This window comes from Hakea prostrata, chromosome 6, assembly GCF_041222555.1.
Source record: "Hakea prostrata isolate BN-2017 chromosome 6, UWA_Hpros_2, whole genome shotgun sequence".
Classification (NCBI taxonomy): Eukaryota; Viridiplantae; Streptophyta; class Magnoliopsida; order Proteales; family Proteaceae; genus Hakea; species Hakea prostrata.
In genome coordinates, this window is record NC_142605.1 from 22,161,958 (window position 1) to 22,183,115 (window position 21,158).

Consider the following 21,158-nt stretch of genomic DNA (forward strand, 5'->3'; position numbering starts at 1 on the left):
AATTAAAAGTTATATATAAACCTTAGATTTTGCCTCTCAAGCATTAGACCCAAATCAGCCGACCTCTTTAACTTCTTTGGATATATAGTTTTAATGGGTTAAGTTCTTTTAACAGTTTGATTCCATTCATTTGGTTTGAACAAAAAATCATTAAATTTTTCAATCTCCAACCCATATCCCGTCTAATTAACCTCGAATTGGTTTGGTTAGATCCCAGAATTAACACCCAATGTGATCATTATTCCGAAATCAATTCCATAATTTAAGACTCAAGTCCCGATCTTTCGATACGCATCTCAACCCCCATCATTGGTAACACGCTGGCACCCACTTGTCCAACTTAGGGAGTCCGGGTCAATTCCCCATGTCAAGGGAGAAAAATGTACTTCCTTTAACTGTTTTGAACGACACAGTAGGGGGTGAGGGCCACCCTATATAGGGTCCATTGAGACTTTTAATTATGATATTTTTTTATATTTACAGGTGAGACCCACTCTTTATTTTGTGGTTTAAAATCATCAAAGGAACATATTATTCTCCCATAATAGAAAGGTGATCAATTCAGACTCCAAACTTAAGGCACAATGGTGATGTAACTGTTGGTCTCTTATTCTAATATTACACAGATATGAAAACAGAAGAAACAAGGAGAACCATTCGTGTCAAGAGGAAACTTTTCCAAGTTCTTTGAAAGAAAAAGTTGCAGAGACAACAGTGACAGGAAGATTCTTCTTTTTCAAATCCCTTTGGGTTTATTCTTTATAGTGTGTGTGGCCTATGAGAGTAAGAAGCTGAGTCAGTTCTGACATGTTCATATGTTTCAACTTTTTATCTATAAAACATAAATATGGATATCCTTTCTATCCTCTTTCCACTTTCACATCACCAGATCCACTTGCATGGTTTTGTGCTGAAATGGTCATTGCTATGGTGGCTAAAGAAAGTCACATTTAGATAAAACTTCATTATCTTGCTTTCCCTACTATATATCTACTCTCATCCACCTCAGCATCAAGAGAAGAAAATGCAAAAAGACCTATATTACATATCAGCACATGTGAGCACTCTCCTTCCTGCATGGCTCTAAAGATCTAGTTGTCTTCTGTTGGCCGGGCCAACTTTCAAGTCAAACAGTAATCAAATTGGTGGTTGTTGGTATTTCTTCAGACTGAAGCTTTCTACCCTAGATGATGATAACATCTTTATACACTTTTAATCTTGATTTGCTTAGGGGTTGTGATTCTTTATTTACTTTTAAGTATTAAATCTCAAAGTTTAATTGCAAAAATTAAACAAAAAAATATATATATTGCAAAAAAAATCAGAATCAACATGATGTTAAACAGTAATCCCACATCGACCGACATAGTTCACATAAGTATTTAACATCGGTTGTAGAACCTGATATAAAGATTTATAAAAACCTGGGCACCACTCCGTCACCTTTCACCAAATTGGTGTTTCTATGAGTGATAACGATGGATCTGTGTGTATTTTTAATACATGGACGATATGCTGACTCCGTTCCATGTAGTTGATAAGCACAAATCTCTGATCCTAGAAGCTGTCATCATTAATTCATTTACTTAACATCACCATTAGAATAAAAACAAGTACTTTCTTAAGATGATTTCCTATGGTAGTTTCTTAGAAACTCAGACTCCTTCGGTCAACCTAGAAAATTCTAGATATCATTGTGAACTCAAAAAGGGACAAGCTGGCGTTCATTATATGTCTATGTATCTTCCCCTTTTAAAATAATTAGAAATTTAAGAAATGATAATCAAATATGTGAATCAGCCGAATTAGTTTAGATGAGAATTGATTATGGTCGATCTTAATGTTTGCAAATCTTTTGCTGTTGTTCCATTCCCAAAACCTAGAAATTCTTCTGAATTTGAAAATCCATTCTACGGTTCTTGAGCACCAATTTAGACACTGATGATGGATTCTATGTTTTATTATGTGGATTTGAAATTCTATTCTAAGGTTCTTGAGCACCAATTTAGGTACTTATGATGGATTCTATATATATATATATATATTTTAGTAAGAAGATGAATTCTATATCTTATTCTCTGGATTTGAAGATCCAATTTAAGATTCTTGAGCACCAATTTAGGCATATTTAAAGACCTTATATATGATATTCCATCTTCCCACATTAATTTTTTGGACAAGGGGCATTTGTTTGTATTCTCCTTTTCCAAAGTCACTAAAACAAAAATGTTAATCGAGAGGTGAGAAAATGGAGACTTTTCTAAACTCTAACAAGAAATAAATAAATAAAAAGATGTCATGAAAGGTCACTAGAATTTTTTATTTTTTTATTTTTATTATTATTATTATTATTATTTTTTAAATCTTTGTGCCTTTATTCTTGTGGGTCAATGACACAGCAAAGAAAAGGAGTGATCAGCCACCCAAGTTTCTTCCTTAATAAATACGTGTTCCAAGTTATGTTATTCCTTCACAAGCAGATTGTCTTTCTTTCCTTTGATCTATTGCAGTTGAGAGTTGAGAGTTCGAAATTAAGAGGTGCAATCCATCCTCAGAGAAGTTAGGGTACTTTCAGGAGCAGATCAAAGCAGGAACGAAGGATAAGATGGAGAACGCTATTCCAGATCATGTTATTGGGATTCCAGTAAACTCGGTTTCTTACAAAATTGGAAAGGAAGAAGAAAAACCCACTCCAGTACCTGAATCTGATAACCCATACTATATTTCCAGTCCTTCTTTAAAGGATTCTCCCAGATCCAAACAAAGTAAATCTCTCTCTCTCTCTCTCAAAACTGCTACTTTGCTTATCTGTTAGCAATACCAAATTCGGATATTTAAGCTATGCACTAATGGCTTAGCGTTGAAATTGCAGATAGAGTTGAAACACTGATAGATTGGATCAACAAGGTGGGAAAAAGAGCTGACAATTTCACGCATGGAGTTTATGATCATGGTAATTACTTTCATCTTAGTGTTGAATTATCAAATTTTCCGGAAATTTTTTCTTTATTTAGAACAATATGAAAAGTATTTGAATGTTTCAAATTGTTGGATGTTACAGTTAAATTGGGATCCAAGGTATCAGCAACTGTGAAGGGGAAGTTGAGATTGGGTGCCAGAATTATTAAAGAAGGTGGTGTGGAGAAATTATTCAAGCAGATCTTCAGTATTGGAGAAGGAGAGAAGCTATTGAATGCTTCTCAGTGTTATTTGTCTACAACAGCTGGTCCTATTGCTGGGCTCCTCTTTATCTCCACTGAAAATATTGCCTTCTGCAGTGAGAGATCGGTTAAAATCACTCTGCCAACGAAAGAGATTACCAGAACACCTTACAAGGTAAATTTCTATCAAAATCTCAGAACTTGTGTATTTCTTGAAAATCTGTGTCCACAACTTCTTATTTCAGATGATCCTATTGAATATTCACTCAATAAATTCTTATTATCATTTTACAGGTCATGATTCCATTAAAGAAGATAAAGGGAGCCAACCAAACTGAAAATGTGAAGAATCCAAACCAGAAGTACATACAAGTAGTAACTGTGGATAAATTTGAGTTCTGGTTTATGGGTTTTCTAAATTATCAGAAAGCTTTCAAGTACATTCAACGGGCTATCTATGAATGTTAGGCATGTCGATTTCCAAAAAGAAGAGCAAACTTGGTGACAAAGGATTCTACACAAGTAGAGTACCCAAGGGCAGTTTTTTTATGCTGTCTTATACCAGCAACTTTGCTGAAAGGCTGTTTAGATGCCTAGAAACTCAGGAGTACAGTTGTGGTTCACGGACTTTTGCGCCAACGCCTGTCCCTTTTGAGCAAGTCGGTTCTGTCATTATAACAAGGGAATAGGGTTTTTACCCCAGGAGCTCAGCAATGGTTAAGGCATCATGTATATACTTCTTGATGATAGTTAAGGTTAACAATCTTCAGGGGTGTAAAGAAGTGGTCTACCAGGCACAGAGTTGTGCTTGGCACGTTGTTCAAGTGCTCACTTGCTAGATTCTTGGTCATGAGGGAAAAGGTGTTCGAGATATATAAACCGTGCCCATGAGAGAAGGAAGAACAGTAGATAAACTATATATCCATACATCAGTGATCCAATCTCTTAGACTTGCACATAGAATTATCCCTTTCTGAGATGGAATTTTCAGAATTTATCCTCAGTATGTGGTGAAGAAGGCCTTGAATTCAGTGATTTACCTCCAATCAAAGCCCTAATTGAAGAAGCATCAAGAATCCACCCTGTATATGGTGCCTATAACTAGTTCTCATTTTCATCTTTGTTTTTGTAAATGTTTAGTTGATTCACATCAATTCATGTATAGACTTTGTGATTATATTAATGAAACTTATGTTATACAAGGCATGAGATATCTTCAAATCAACACTTTTTAGATAATTCTCAACATTCCTCTCCTTAATTAACACCGTTCAGGGGATCTTACTTTGTTGAAATAACATCACTGGCCCTAAGGAATCTGCCTCCACCCGTCATTTGTTCGAGTCCAAATACTCTACCTTGATAAGTAGAGGATTGTACTCCCTTAACACCTCCTTATCATATTTTTGGGAGCAAGGTTCACCTCTAAGCATGTATGGTCCACTTTATCAATGCAGAGAGGTGGATTTCCTCCTAAATATGTCGTGGAGAGGATGTGAGGGAAGTTCAACTCCTTCCTCTTTCCAGCCCACTCATTATTGCCTTCACCTCCACTAAAGAACTTATGTGAATCCTAGATACAGTTGAAATATTTTTGTCACCACACAGTGTGAATTTCTGAATATTCCTCCAGAGGCTAGGTTCCTAGAGAAAGGACAATATCTTCAAATCTCTAATTCTTCTCTTAACTTAATTCCATGGGTTGGTGCTACACCAAATCAAAACAAATAAGAAATAAACCATGGTTTGAACCGGTTTCAATACTAGGTTGAGCCAACTTGATTTGAACCCATTATTATACTTGATTTGAATTGCTCATACATCTCAACCATCTCACTTAAGTTGCTAACAATGACAACATCTTCATTTTCAGCTAATGGATCAACAATCTCCCCCTTTGGAATTGTTAGCAACTCAACCTTCTTTTCTCTCTCCCTTCGACAACAAGTACTCCCCCTACCTAGTCATGTCATAGATTGGGCCATAGGCCCACTACAGGGGCAGGAAGACTGTGACTCTGGTTTGGAGATGTTACATGAGCTGCTCCCGAACAATCTCAGTACATATGGCGCAAGACGATTCCATATATCGAGGTCGAAATGGGATCAGGTGTTTTCACGTGTGCTTTCGCTCCTCTCCTTTACAGTCGAGAGCCCGCTCTGCCTAATCTCCTTGATCTCAGCATCTTTAATGCCAAGGGTCACTCTGAGCTCTTGGAGCAACTCATCTAGATCCTGCTACCAATAGAGCTCCTCCAACATAGAGTCTACCATCGGACCATTGGAGTGTCTGTCGCATCTTCCTATCCTATGGAGAGATGATGTTCTATGTATTCTCTCACTCACTCTCCCTTGGAGCCACCACCCCAAGCTTTACTCTTAATCTCTCAAAGCTATCTTTGGATAATGGTTTGGTGAAGATATCAACCACTTGATCTTTTGTGGGAACAAACTCTAAGCTCACTTGTGAAATCCCCTATGATCCTAACCAGAAAATTCATATTGTAGGTCCGAGAACCTGGAGTGCAGGTGGAAGGCAACTGTGGGCCTTCCAGATAGAGACCATTAGATTGGAACCTGAACCAATGGAAGTGGATGGTGAAGATCATAAAATTAGAGAATTGTTGAAGTTTGGAAAAAAATCTCACTCGAATATTGACGGATATGGAAGGTGGATTAAGAGTTCATCGGCGGTAAATTTTGAAGGCCCCAGAGATCATGTAACACCTCCCCTAAGTGTGGATTAAGTGTTGGCGCAAAGACAAGGGAAGAACCACCCTTGAAACTTCTCCTCGAACAATTCCAGGGCCCAGGGTCGATTGGGGTATGGGTTTCCATGGGCGACCCATATTGGTACCCGAGAATGAAAAGGGTAGTTTTGGGTTTTTAGCATTTTAGACAATGATTCATTCAACCTAAAACGTGTTATTTCACTCCTAAGCTGTTAGAAAAAAATAGAGTTCATTGCAAAGAGGGAGAATATTGCGAAGATCATCTAGAGAGCCTTCCGTTCGCCAACTAAGTTTTTCCTAAGGTTAGTATATTCTTTCATCTTCTAGTTATCTTCTTTTGATTCTTTGCCGTTAGTGGATCCTTGTGGAGAGATCCTTAATCAAAAGAGACATAAACCCTATCTCTATTATTGTTCTAGAGTGATCCCACAATCACTTTATTCTACCTTTTCTTTCCGATTAAATTTCGGAGAATACCTGTTTGTGATACTTTAGGTTTTTTATTCGTTTTGAGTTTTTGATTGTTTCTTATTGATAAATCTTTTTCTTAGGTGTTTTTAGAACTTCCTTTTCATTTTGGAAGAAGTTTAGAACCAAATCTCGTAGCCAATAGAGTGCTGGATCATATTCTATCCGTACTCAAATATGGGTCTCCTCGGGTGACCCTTGTAGGTTACTATTCAAGTGACTCGTACCCCCTGGGTTGATTGACATGGGTCTCCCTAGGCAACTTGTACCTGTTACTATTCAAGAGACCCATACCCAATAGTTTTGTCTTTTGTTACTATTCAAGAGACCCATAGGACTCTTAGAGTTGTTTCTGACCTTTAACCAATGTTTAAATAGGATTAATTGGAACGTGATAAAACACCTTCTGTTTCTTTTGAAGAAGTACAACTCACTCGTAAGGTGAGGGAATTTAGTTATCTTTGATTATCTTTAATTCTTAATGCAATATTGGACTTGTGGATTCAATTACATGCTACTATTTAGAGACTTCTTAGATCCTTGTAATGCTCTGAAATTGTAGAATCATGATTTTTTATGGAATTATGAGTGTTATTGCTGAGTCAAAATAAAAGTGGACTTGATTTGGGGTTGTGGTTTAACCATTATCCTAGGAACCTTTGAAGGAACATATAGAATAGGTGACATCTTTACGTTGTCTAGATGAAACATGGTTAAATACCTTGCCATATCATTACCCTATCGGCGGGCATTGAGGCCAAGTGACCCATGGCAACAGTGTGGGGTGGTGGGCGCTCAAGACTGATAATCAACATGTGAGAGAACACAACCACATTGTGGGGGCTATTCATTGGTAGGGTTGCATATAATAGGCTTGGGCACATGGGCAGTCAAGACCGTTAACCAACCCATGAGAGGACATGAGAGCTTCTTGCCAATTATATGTGGATGACCAATAGGGTTAAGAGAAGGCGTAGTCCGAGTTGATCGGAGCCATATGATATGTTGACTCTAAATAGGAAAGGATATTGAACCGAGTTAGTTGGTGCCACAGAAGAGGTATTTGAACTTAGAATGATATGACAAAGGAGAAGACCTGCATTTGGTTAGGCTTTTTCCATGACATGTGCCAGTACTTATGCTAGTGGTGTGATAAGAGAGTGGTGATCTAAACCCCATCCAAGGTGTGATGTGACTATACCCCTTACCTGGGATCCCAATAGAAGTAACCAATTTGTAAGGAATTAGAGTGACGAGACCTACCCAATGAAGGTTAGTATTATATATTAATGCATGTTTACCTGGGTAGAGACCAACATTGGTTAGAGTATAAGAACATTATTACATCACATTTGTATAATCATGACACTTCATACCATGTCAGCATATTATTTTTATTACCATTTGAATTAATGGAATAAATGAAGGATATGCATATTTATTTGAATTACTCACTGAGTTCTTCGGCACTCATCCCCCGTGGCTTGCTGTTTTAAGATGTCTATACAAGTGAAGAAGAAATCTTGAGCTCGAATTTGGAGATATGTTTCTTTAATTTTACAGCTAAGGAAGCAATGGGAACTAACCGTGGCTTGTGGTACGATCCGAGTACCAGTAGGAATGCTATTACAGCCCTGACCAACAATGATAGGAGAAGCCTAACACACCGTTGGGATTACAAGTTAGACATCGACTCAAAGATGTAAGTGTATAAACGCTTAGAGAAGAAGGCAAAACATTAGAAGAAATAGATTTTGTTCTAATTTATTCTCTTTTTTTTTTTTTTTTTTTTTTTTTTTTTTTTTTTTTTTTTCCTTTTCAGTTTATCTTTCTTTTGAGGATTAGTTTTTATTAGATTTGAATTTGCTTCCGCTTGTTTGATTTGAGATCCTTCTCAGATCCTTGAATTCTTATGATATTTATTCTCTTAATATTGAACACTTGAATTTTTTTTTTTTTTCTTTTTTCTTGCTTATGATTGTGTTGTTATGTGGAAAGTTTTGTGATTTGACTTAAAACTGAATTTTGTGATTGTAGATCACTCCCTCGGGTATTCAAGTAAATGGATACCGGATGAGTGGACGTGACATCACTTCACCTTCCATTACTTTTGCTTTGAAGATGTGATATCTTCTATGTTAATGCAACCGAGAGTGGGGGGTGAATAGGTTGCAACTAGTGGATTTGCCTAATTTTTTGGTTTAATTGCAAATACAAGATTAATTGTAAATTCAAATGAAATTAAGATATTGCAATCAACCACAAGACAATGGATTTTATAGTGATTCAACTTTACAAGTCTACGTCCACTCTTCTTTTGGCCTCAAGAGAGTATTCCACTAGTGATTCTTTTTCAATATGGTGAATTGAGATCAAACCCTTACAATATATGTTCAAAAGGGCAAGAGCACCCTTTACAATCTTTGTTCTAGATAGGGCAAAAGCACCCCTTAAAATCTTTGTTTATCCTAGGGCAAAAGCACCCTTAACCAATTCCAATCAACCTATATTATAATTGAACAAACACAATACAAAAGATGAATGATATTACCTAAAAAGGGGTGTGACACTTTACCCCTTGTGTGAGTGTGATGCAATGAGAATGAATGATCAAGTGAAAATGAATGCACCACCAATGAGATACCAATAGCCTTCAATCACCTCAAGCAAGGACTCCAATGAGCTTTTTTAGACACATTGGTATGTTCTTCAAGGTTGAGTGAGGATGGAAGGCAATAACAAGTAATTCTATAAAATTTGATAGCTTGAGAGTTGTAGGGTAGTAATAGCTCAATAGCTAAGGTAGAGGCTCTCAAATGGGGTTGGTTGGGCTTATAAAGATGGCATTCAATTGCTTGGCCCAACCTTTCAACGAATAGAAATTTCTGTAAAATTTACGAATCATTGTCTGATTCAGGCAGAGCTCCGTCTTGAGAAATAGCCGTTAAAATATAGCTGTTAGGCTTCACTTTAACCAGACGGAAATTTTATCTAGCATTCTATGACCAGACGGATGACCCTCTAGCCCAAATGGTCGACTGTCTGCAGCACAAAATGCCTAGTCAAGGGAATTATAGGGACTTTGTTAGGGATTTTTATCCAACCCTAAGCCTCATACACTCACCTAACATGTCCTAGGCTATTCTAATGACATGATATATGTGCAATTGAGTGCAATTGCATATGAGTGCACATGGAAGTTTCTTAAGTCTTGAATTTTCTAAGTCTTCTTGCTTGAGCTTGATTTAATATTCTTGAATCTTCTTGTGTATCAATCTTCATGCTCATTTTGACTAAGACTTCTTGTTCAAAATTTGCTTGGTCTTGACTTGGGCTTGAACATCCGATGAGTTGGATTCCTTAAGTTATTAAACTGGACAAACATAACTCAGTATACACATTAGTACTTCATGTTTGTTTTCATCAAAACTAATGGAGGCTGATGTGGCAATGTTGACATGGCATTTCCCAACATTGTATCCATATGCTTGGTCCTAGAATGTTGCATTGGATTCTTGTAGATATTGATACCACTAATGTTATCACACTTGATAGCCACAAATTTATCACATTGGATGCCCAAATCAGAAATTTGTCTCTTCATGAAAATCACTTGAGTACAGCTGGTTGCAACTACTATATATTTAGTTTATGCTTAGACAAATATATAGAATCTTGCTTCTTGCTATGCCAAACAACAAAACTTCTCCCTAAGTAGAATGCACCTCCACTAATGCCCTTATCATCAATGCATCTAGCCCAATCTTCTGAGAAAGCTGTAAGTGTGAAGTCTTTAGACTTAGGATACCATAAAACATATTCCATTAACCCTTTCAAGTACCTAAGAATTCTTTTCATTGCTTGTTGATGAGTCTCCTTTGGGTTTGTTTGAAACCTTGACACTAGCCATGATGCCTGTAAATTGTTTGGTCTTGATGTTGTTAGACATAAGAGACTTCCAATCATAAATCTATATTGAGTTTGATCATCAACTAGAGGGGACTCATCACTTGAGCTCAACTTGCATCCAACCACCATAGGTGTTCCCACTTGTTTGCAATCTGCCATCATAAATTTCTTTAACATTTCCTTGACATATTTCATTTAGATAGGAATATGCCACTAGCCATTTGATTTACTTGTAAACCCAAAAACTAGGATAACCCTCCAAGCATAGACATTTCAAATTCTATCCTCGTCTTCCTTGCAAAACCTTGCAAGACTTCATCATAGTGATCACCAAAGATGATATTATCCACATACACAACAACTACCAATTTACTACAATCCTCAACCATGACATAGAGGATGGTGTCCACAATTCCTTTCCTTAAACTCAATTATAACAAATAAGTGTCAAATCTTAAGTACCAAGCTCTTGAAGCTTGTTTCAAACCATATAATGCTTTCTTGATCTTGCATACCATATTTGGATCATCACCTATTTGAAATCAATCCGGCTACTCAATGTAGACTTCTTCATCTAAATCACCATTTAGAAAGAATGATTTGACATCTATTTGATAAACTTTAAACCCCTTAAAGGCTGCAAAAGCAAGGGACACCCTAATGGATTCCAACCTTACAATCAAACTCTACAATTTGTTGATACTTTAATTATAACTCAAACTCTTCTTGATCGGTTGGAGATAAGACCAATTGAGGATAGAATTAGTTACGGTCGATTAGAATTTGAATTTGAATTCAGAGACTTATCCTTTACACTTAGTAAGTTGCAAAGTATAATTAGCTTTGCATTTTCTTCTATTTGGAAAAGCTTTTAGGTTCACCTGATGATGCTAGCCTCAGGTTCCTCCCAAGTGACAATACCAGAAGATATTTTAGGCAGCTCCCACAGTACCCAAAACAACAGTTTTCTCTACTAGATTCACCAATATGTCTCCTGGGGCTGTTGATATACTAGAGAATTGAAATGCTGGTGTTTGATCCAAACAAGCAGATTGCAGGTATATGGGATTTTGAGTATATCAACTTTTGTTGGAGCTCATTTTTGTTAATTGCTCTTTCTCCATATTTGTTATATGCAGTTGACGAGGCATTGCACCACCTGTACTTGTCGTCTTTTCATGATATAAATAATGAGCCAGTCTGCCCTACACCTTTTAGAGTTGATTTTGAGAACCCACCCGTAAGTGAAGTGAATATCAAGGAACTCATCTAGAGGGAGTCTCTGAAGTAAAATCCTGACCCAATTCATTAGGGAGTTAAGAATGGTATTACTGTAATGGAAGGTCTAAACACATTCAACTTCTATTAAAGCTTGTAAACCTTACTCCAGGAAGTTGAAGCAAATTTTTTCGCAAGATTACCAAGGGTGATCCATCCATCAATACCATAGGTACTGGGCGAGCTTTGGACATTAAAAGGGAAAATTTGTGTATTGTCTTTTAAGGTTTAGTAGTTCTAATCTTTCTAATAATGGGAATATTGTCTCAACAATCATTTTGATGTATTTATGAATCATATATTTTCTCTTTTGGGAGGCCTTTGCTGGTTTTTGAACCCAAACTTTGTAGGGAAAATTACGTGATTAGCTGCTTTTAGGTTTCCCTTTACAAAAATAGCCACTCAATGTTTCACTTTACAAAATTAGCCAAAACTAAGTTTGCATTTACAAAACTAGCCAAAATATTGATTTTTCACCTTTTGGACATTTTTTACCCCTAAAACTGATCACATCGAGTGGGAAAATCACTATTTTGTCCAAAAGGGAAAAGTCATTATTTTTTCATACTCATTGGACATTTTCACCCCTATGCCGGTATGGTCAATTTTAGGGGGAAAATGTCCAAAGAGGTGAAAAAATACTATTTTGGCTAGTTTTCTAAAGTAAAACATTGAGTGCCTATTTTTGTAAGGGGAAACCTAAAAGTAGCTAATCACGTAATTTTCCCAACTTTGTATGATATGCACCTATACCAAATTTATTCTCTTAATTTTTATGTTTGACGTGTTTAACTGTTAAGCAAGTGCCTGAGAGTTAAATATATATGACACTACTAAGCAAATTCCTTCTAACTGTTCACACTACTTGGAACATCTGGGAGTCTACATTAGATGTATTTCCTAGTGTCTATGTCAAGACTCTATCCATTTTAACGGAAAATAGTTTTATGCATTATAGGGTATAATACTGTCTCTATCATTCTGGAGAATTGTCCTCATAATTTTACAAGTCTTATATCAAGCTGCTTTAGTTCATTCGGCCTCTATGTTGTGATGCATGTTCATTCCTGGAGGTAATGGCACAGGGAACTTCAAACAATAGCTATTTGATGGTTGTGGATTGGCTTTTATGATAGAAAACAGGTTCATTTTTACGGTGTCAAAGATTGAGAATTTCTTCGGTAAGATCAAGGAAAACTTTAAATGGGTTTTCGTGTCTATGATGCTTGCTGAAGTTTTTTTAAACAAAATTGTGAAGATTTCAAAAACAACAGAAAAGATGGGTTGTTTGATCGAAAATTATTCCGGGCCTTTTCTTCAATCGTTCCATGGAAGATATATTTGGAACAAAATTGTGCAGATTTCAAATGGAAAACAGCAGAGTAAGAAGGATTCCAGGTACTTTTCCTCAATTGTGTTCTATAGAAAATTTTTGTTTTACTAATGATTAAATGTCTTAACACATAAATTTGGGTAGAAATGTAGTAATATGCTTGCTATTTCTTATTATTTAACAACTCTTTTGTCCTAATTGAGAACAGTAATGCCTTGGATAGGCAGCTTCAGTACTAGATAAACTAACATCCAGAAACAGAAACGACTACAATATCTCAACTGTGAATTCAAACATTACAAGTTTGGAATTTAACATTCTCTATTGGTAGCTTGTCAGTTGGGAATGGGCAACGATGAGTGCCTTGATCTGGCAACAAAGCACAAGCAGGAGGGCTCACATTACTGGTTACTCCACTAATAGCAGTGCAGTTCCACTGGATTTTCTTGGGTTTTGGAGAGGGCTTAACAATGACGTTAGAGATGCAAATTCCAGAATAAATATCATCTTTAATACCGGCTAAATTTGCCGCCATGGTGACATTCTCGGCAACCATATCGCTGTAATTGATATCTTTAACAACGGGAAGTGCTTTAGGATCCCAACCATCATCCGGGTGAGACCCATAAGCTCCTGTCATCCAGAAGACATACTTCATGGTATGCATAACAAACCTTCTTGCAAATATGTTTTTAACATATCCACCTCGCCCTGGAGCGCTTTTGATCCTGATTACAGACTCCGAGCTAATGGCAATAACATCTTCAGCCCTAATATTTTCGATGCCACCAGACATCTCACTCCCAAGAGCGATAACAGCGCTGTCTGGGGAAATGCATGTGAACCTTCTGATTATCACATTCTTTGTGGGCATCCCAAATTTTATCCCATATTGATCCCAGCCACTCTTCACTGCAATGCAGTCATCCCCGGAAACTACATAACAATCTTCAATTCTAACATTTGTGCATGAATCTGAATAGCAGAGGAGAACCCAAGAGGAAAAAAAAAAAAAAAAAAAAAAAAGGAGCTCAATTTAGTTTCCAGCCTCCGTTCACTAAAATGAATCAATAATTGAATTCCTCCATATCTCTAGACAAACCTGGGTCAATCCCATCAGTGTTTGGGGAATCAATTGGTGCGAGGATGGTCAGGTTTAACACCAACACATTACTGCAATTAAAGACACAGTTTTGATCACAAACCTTAAATCTTCTTCATGAGGAAGATGTAGAGTAGAATGGTGTAGAAGTGTTTATGAATGGGAAGGAACGAACCTGCAGTAAGTAGGATGAACGAACCAACTTGGAGAATCGAGTAGAGTCAAATTGGAAATTTGGACCTTGTTGGAGAACAAGATTTCAATCATGTAAGGTCGGGTATGGTTGATCTGGTTCTCGTGAAATTTATCCCACCAAGAGACACCTTGGCCATCAATTGTCCCATTGTTACCTAAAACCCAACAACAAACCCATCAAAGTCGATCAACGAGACAGAGAACCCGGAAACAGAGAATCCTCAAATTGCAACTGATGAAGATAAATAAATACCCGAATGACCACATCGGTTAGGTTTGTGCCATAAATGAGCGCTTGATATCTTGGACCCTGTCTACATTATCTCTTCCTTTCCCATAGGAAGGCAAAGGAGGGATAAGTGCATACCAGCCATCCTAACAACAAGTTCATATCAAGTTAAGCTAATTAATCACATACTTAGAACCACATAATTGAATGTCAAGAACCAAATAAATAAAATCTAATAGAGACCTGAGAACCGAGAATGATGGCATCTTTGGGTAGAAAGAGAGTGAAATTGCTTGTGAGGTTGAAGCTCCCGGTAAGCCATTTCCTGGAGGAACGATCAACACGAACCACCGTCACTTGAGAATTTGCTAGATGATCGAAGCCTGCGGAAGGCATTGGTGTTTGACGTTTTCCCATCTCCCACACCTCCAAAACCGTGATGGATGCGACATGTTCGCAAGTTACGGCCATAGCTGAATCCGGCCTTCGGGTCTGCGAAACACTGGAGCATCGGCCTCCCTAAGCCCACCAATCCATACAATACTATCACGGCAACTATCTCAATTATCTGTGAATTTTCAGTTTCAGAGGCAACATAAAACATAAGATATTAGACACAAAGGGAACAAACCCAAATACAAATTCAACACAAAAACAAGAAATGGGGGACAGATAGAGGTGAGTATGAGAAATGAATCTGAAAGTGATGACCGAATGTTTGTAATTTAGGATTATAAGAATTCAAGAAATGCCCATAAACAGAGGTTGGTGAAGGAAGGGAAGAAGAGTGGAAATAAAAAGAAAGAAAGATGATTGCTGAATGTTTGATATCCAGGATTTCATTTTTAGATGTATAATGTAGAAAATAACCAGTCTAGTAACCAGAACGAGTGGAAGAGCAAAACATATAACATAAAAGAAGAGAGTTACGTTTGTTATTCGGGGATTTCTGGAACAAGCCATTGCTTAAAAAATCTCTGCAAAGAGAAAAAGAGTTTTGGGTTGCAGAGCTGACTTAGACTTGGTGTTTATATAGAGGGAAATTCGTGATTTTTAAGGAAAACCCTATAACAATCTTTGGCCAATACTTTCTAAAAATGGTCTGAAAATCTGGTCGTCCGTTAGACATTAATGGAAAATGCCGTCTCTAGTATTCCCTTCCTTCTTCCCGGGAGATTTTTTGAAATGGGATAAATGCCGTTATCGACAACGTAAAACAGTTTGATGGCTCAATGCACACACGCTTGAGTCTAGTGATTCTCTTGCACGATCGGATCGGAGGATTACCCCGTGAGGGGAAGAACAACGTCGCATGCTTTGGGCCTCAAATAGCTATGCTATGGAGCTTGCTTGTAAAATATTGAAAAAATTAAAGCCAAATAAGAGGTCCGGGGTCCCACCCCATCTTGTGGTTCAAAAGCGCGGAAGCATATGTCCGCAACGAGGAACTGACGGACTCGCAAGATTGTGGTCTTTAATACCAACATCAGAAGCCGTGTTCAATGCGGGTGATCCATCCATAATATCAAGGGTTTTGGAGGAGCTTTGGACATTATACTTCTCAGGAAAAGGGAAAGTTTGTGTATTGTCTTTGAAGGTTCAGTAGTTCAATAATGGGCTTATTATCTGAAAAAATTGCTTGATGTATTTTACGAATCATATCTTCTTCTTTTGAAAAAATTTGGGGGACATCCCAAAATGAATAGTGAAGAGTTTAGACTCCCCTGGAGTATATAAAGTTAGTCGAGACAGCCTCAAATGTCTCTTAAACTAGAATAACGGAATACTTGGTTAACAAATTTCGTTAAGTTATGGTTAGAGAATCTCATAATTCCTAGATCGCCCTTAATGTTATGTAATTTTATAGTATTGTCCTTAATCCTTTGTCTGTACGGGGAAAATTTCCTTGATCTACTGTATTTATTTATTAACCCAAACCCCAAAAACAACAAAAAAAACAAGACACCCAAAAAAAACAAAAACAACGAACAAAAAACAACCACAAAAAAAAAGAACCCAAAAGAAAAAAAAAAGAAAAAAAAAAAAACAACAAGAACTAAAAAATAATGGACAATAGTAATTATCCCTTATTATTATTATTATTTTAATTTTTTTTTTTTTAACTTTATAAGGTTGTTTAAAAAGGTTCTACCTTGATGGGTTTTAATTTTGGAAATATTTACTTATTGCCTATTTTAATATTTTTTGTTCCCTCCTGATAATGGTGTCAAATTGTAGCCCGAACCATTAAGAAGGAACTGAAACAACCAAAGCTTATTGAATGGGGGTATGAGATGAGGATAAAAAACTGTTAGGTTTGGGGTTGGTGCTGGCCTAATTGTTAGTGGCCTGTTAGCCTAAGCCGAATGCACCGAACCATTACCCATACCAAAATGTTATAACCCGTTATAATTGCTGGTTTTTAAGTTTTAGCTTTTACCCTCTTATAGTTTTGCCTCTACAATCACGCTATCCCTTTCTCAGTTTCTCCCTCGTGTTGGCATGAATACGCTTTCTCTTCAAAACTTCAAATGTGAGATAAATATGTGAACAACTGTTGTTGACCATTGTGTTACTGATCACTGGACAAGCAATTCTCATCAAATCTGGGACCATTCTGTTCTGGATCATGCCTACCATTTAGTAATCTTTTAGTTTTTAACTTTTTATTCTTGCCTATTCTTTGAGAGTTAAGACTTTCATTTTGAATCTTTTTCATGCTAAAATGTACACTTTTCAGCCCATACCTAAGAAGATCATGGACGTTTTACAGCCCTCATATGCTTATCCGATGAGATGGAGGGTGGAGATGGCTTCTTGAAGAGGCTTATGCAACAAGTCAAATCGTGCGATCACCCTGTCGACGGAAGATCTTGATGACAAATCAAAGGTCAGCGTCACACTAATACTGACATGACAACAGCCCACAGTTGGGGGGACAAATGAGGTGTTGGTTCAGGGCTCGAGGTGAGCTTAGAATGAGTCAGAAGCTTCTTTATCTCAGCTGGGTATCAAGGATCCTGGGTGCATTAAATGCTAAATTGAATGCTGAATTAAAGATTATGTCGAAATCCTCACCCTGCCACCTTTACCGAGAAGTCGCATGACGACAGCTATGTGTCACTGTCATGGCCTTCATTACATAGCTTCTCTGAGGGAAGGCTCCTCGAGAAGTGCCATATCTGAGAAGCACCCATGGAACCATCCTAGTCCAAGCTTGAACCGTGGCTTTGGTTCAAGTGGTTTATTTTGATTCAGAGATTGCTGTTGGAATGACCATAACAACTACCAAGGGTGATACATCCATCAATACAAAGGGTACTAGAGGAGCTTTCAACATTAAAAGGGAAAAATTGTGTATTGTCTTTTAAGGTTTAGTAGTTCTGATCTTTCTAATAATGGGATTATTGTCTCAACAATCACTTTGATGTATTTATGAATCATATATTTTTCTTTTTTGGGAGGCCTTTGCTGGTTTTTGAACCCAGAATTTGTAGGATATGCACCTGTACCAAATTTATTCTCCTAATTTTATGTTTGACTTGTTTAACTGTTAAGCAAGTGCCTGAGAGTTAATATATATATGACACTACTAAGCAAATTCCTTCTAACTGTTCACACTACTTGGAACATCTGGGAGTTTACATTAGATGTATTTCCTAGTGTCTATGTCAAGACTCTATCCATTTTAACGGAAAATAGTTTTATGCATTATAGGGTATAATACTGTCTCTATCATCCTGGAGAATTGTCCTCATAATTTTACAAGTCTTATATCAAGCTGCTTTAGTTCATTCGGCCTCTATGTTGTGATGCATGTTCATTCCTGGAGGTAATGGCACAGGGAACTTCAAACAATAGCTATTTGATGGTTGTGGATTGGCTTTTATGATAGAAAACAGGTTCATTTTTACGGTGTCAAAGATTGAGAATTTCTTCGGTAAGATCAAGGAAAACTTTAAATGGGTTTTCGTGTCTATGATGCTTGCTGAAGTTTTTTTAAACAAAATTGTGAAGATTTCAAAAACAACAGAAAAGATGGGTTGTCTGATCGAAAATTATTCCGGGCCTTTTCTTCAATCGTTCCATGGAAGATATATTTGGAACAAAATTGTGCAGATTTCAAATGGAAAACAGCAGAGTAAGAAGGATTCCAGGTACTTTTCCTCAATTGTGTTCTATAGAAAATTTTTGTTTTTTACTAATGATTAGATGTCTTAACACAGAAATTTGAGTAGAAATGTAGTAATATGCTTGCTGTTTCTTATTATTTAACAACTCTTTTGTCCTAATTGAGAACAGTAATGCCTTGGATAGGCAGCTTCAGTACTAGATAAACTAACATCCAGAAACAGAAACGACTACAATATCTCAACTGTTGACTCAAACATTACAAGTTTGGAATTTGACATTCTCTATTGGTAGCTTGTCAGTTGGGAATGGGCAACGATGAGTGCCTTGATCTGGCAACAAAGCACAAGCAGGAGGGCTCACATTACTGGTTACTCCACTGATAGCAGTGCAGTTCCACTGGATTTTCTTGGGTTTTGGAGAGGGCTTAACAATGACGTTAGAGATGCAAATTCCAGAATAAATATCATCTTTAATACCGGCTAAATTTGCCGCCATGGTGACATTCTCGGCAACCATATCGCTGTAATTGATATCTTTAACAACGGGAAGTGCTTTAGGATCCCAACCATCATCCGGGTGAGACCCATAAGCTCCTGTCATCCAGAAGACATACTTCATGGTATGCATAACAAACCTTCTTGCAAATATGTTTTTAACATATCCACCTCGCCCTGGAGCGCTTTTGATCCTGATTACAGACTCCGAGTTAATGGCAATAACATCTTCAGCCCTAATATTTTCGATGCCACCAGACATCTCACTCCCAAGAGCGATAACAGCGCTTGCTGGGGAAATGCATGTGAACCTTCTGATTATCACATTCTTTGTGGGCATCCCAAATTTTATCCCATATTGATCCCAGCCACTCTTCACTGCAATGCAGTCATCCCCGGAAACTACATAACAATCTTCAATTCTAACATTTGTGCATGAATCTGAATAGCAGAGGAGAACCCAAGAGAAAAAAAAAAAAAAAAAAAAAAAAAAAAAAAGGAGCTCAATTTAGTTTCCAGCCACCGTTCACTAAAATGAATCAATAATTGAATTCCTCCATATCTCTAGACAAACCTGGGTCAATCCCATCAGTGTTTGGGGAATCAATTGGTGCGAGGATGGTCAGGTTTAACACCAACACATTACTGCAATTAAAGACACAGTTTTGATCACAAACCTTAAATCTTCTTCATGAGGAAGATGTAGAGTAGAATGGTGTAGAAGTGTTTATGAATGGGAAGGAACGAACCTGCAGTAAGTAGGATGAACGAACCAACTTGGAGAATCGAGTAGAGTCAAATTGGAAATTTGGACCTTGTTGGAGAACAAGATTTCAATCATGTAAGGTCGGGTATGGTTGATCTGGTTCTCGTGAAATTTATCCCACCAAGAGACACCTTGGCCATCAATTGTCCCATTGTTACCTAAAACCCAAGAACAAACCCATCAAAGTCGATCAACGAGACAGAGAACCCGGAAACAGAGAATCCTCAAATTGCAACTGATGAAGATAAATAAATACCTGTAATGACCACATCAGTTAGGTTTGTGCCATAAATGAGCGCTTGATATCTTGGACCCTTGTCTACATTATCTCTTCCTTTCCCATAGGAAGGCAAAGGAGGGATAAGTGCATACTCAGCTTCATCCTAACAACAAGTTCATATCAAGTTAAGCTAATTAATCACATACTTAGAACCACATAATTGAATGTCAAGAACCAAATAAATAAAATCTAATAGAGACCTGAGAACCGAGAATGATGGCATCTTTGGGTAGAAAGAGAGTGAAATTGCTTGTGAGGTTGAAGCTCCCGGTAAGCCATTTTCCTGGAGGAACGATCAACACTGAACCACCGTCACTTGAGAATTTGCTTAGATGATCGATAGCCTTGCGGAAGGCATTGGTGTTTGACGTTTTCCCATCTCCCACACCTCCAAAATCCGTGATGGATGCGACATGTTTTCTGCAAGTTACGGCTTCATAGCTGAATCCGGCCTTCGGGTGCTGCGAAACACTGGAGCATTCGGCCTCCCTTAAGCCCACCAATCCATACAATACTATCACGGCAACTATCTCAATTATCTGTGAATTTTCAGTTTCAGAGGCAGCATAAAACATAAGATATTAGACACAAAGGGAACAAACCCAAATACAAATTCAACACAAAAACAAGAAATGGGGGACAGATAGAGGTGAGTATGAGAAATGAATCTGAAAGTGATGACCGAATGTTTGTAATTTAGGATTATAAGAATTCAAGAAATGCCCATAAACGAGAGGTTGGTGAAGGAAGGGAAGAAGAGTGGAAATAAAAAGAAAGAAAGATGATTGCTGAATGTTTGATATCCAGGATTTCATTTTTAGATGTATAATGTAGAAAATAACCAGTCTAGTAACCAAAAAGAGTGGAAGAGCAAAACATATAACATAAAAGAAGAGAGTTACGTTTATTATTCGGGGATTTCTGGAACAAGCCATTGCTTAAAAAATCTCTGCAAAGAGAAAAAGAATTGTGGGTTGCAGAGCTAACTTAGACTTGGTATTTATATAGAGGGAAATTCGTAAATTTTAAGGAAAACCCTATAACAATCTTTGGCCAATACTTTCTAAAAATGGTATGA

General features: G+C 37.3%; 2 protein-coding genes and 1 pseudogene across 2 annotated transcripts; 1 reads left to right on the top strand and 2 right to left on the bottom strand.

Moving 5' to 3' along the window:
* The first annotated feature begins 2,467 nt into the window (after positions 1–2,467).
* On the top strand, positions 2,468–4,657 carry LOC149012631 (GEM-like protein 7). Its single transcript, XM_089159332.1, has 4 exons — positions 2,468–2,765; positions 2,873–2,953; positions 3,062–3,336; positions 3,456–4,657. The coding sequence occupies exons 1-4, from the start codon at positions 2,606–2,608 to the stop codon at positions 3,627–3,629; spliced, it is 690 nt and encodes a 229-aa protein (XP_089015458.1). The 5' UTR covers positions 2,468–2,605; the 3' UTR covers positions 3,630–4,657.
* An 8,512-nt stretch (positions 4,658–13,169) lies between these two features.
* Positions 13,170–15,369, bottom strand: LOC149012632 (putative polygalacturonase; annotated as a pseudogene).
* Positions 15,370–18,789: 3,420 nt separating this feature from the next.
* LOC149012633 (putative polygalacturonase) lies at positions 18,790–21,015 on the bottom strand. Its single transcript, XM_089157640.1, has 6 exons — positions 20,983–21,015; positions 20,281–20,619; positions 20,057–20,183; positions 19,784–19,958; positions 19,609–19,679; positions 18,790–19,475 (listed from the first exon to the last, which is right to left on the bottom strand). Exons 1-6 carry the CDS (start codon positions 21,013–21,015, stop codon positions 18,790–18,792), a joined length of 1,431 nt encoding a protein of 476 aa, XP_089013766.1.
* Positions 21,016–21,158: the final 143 nt, after the last annotated feature.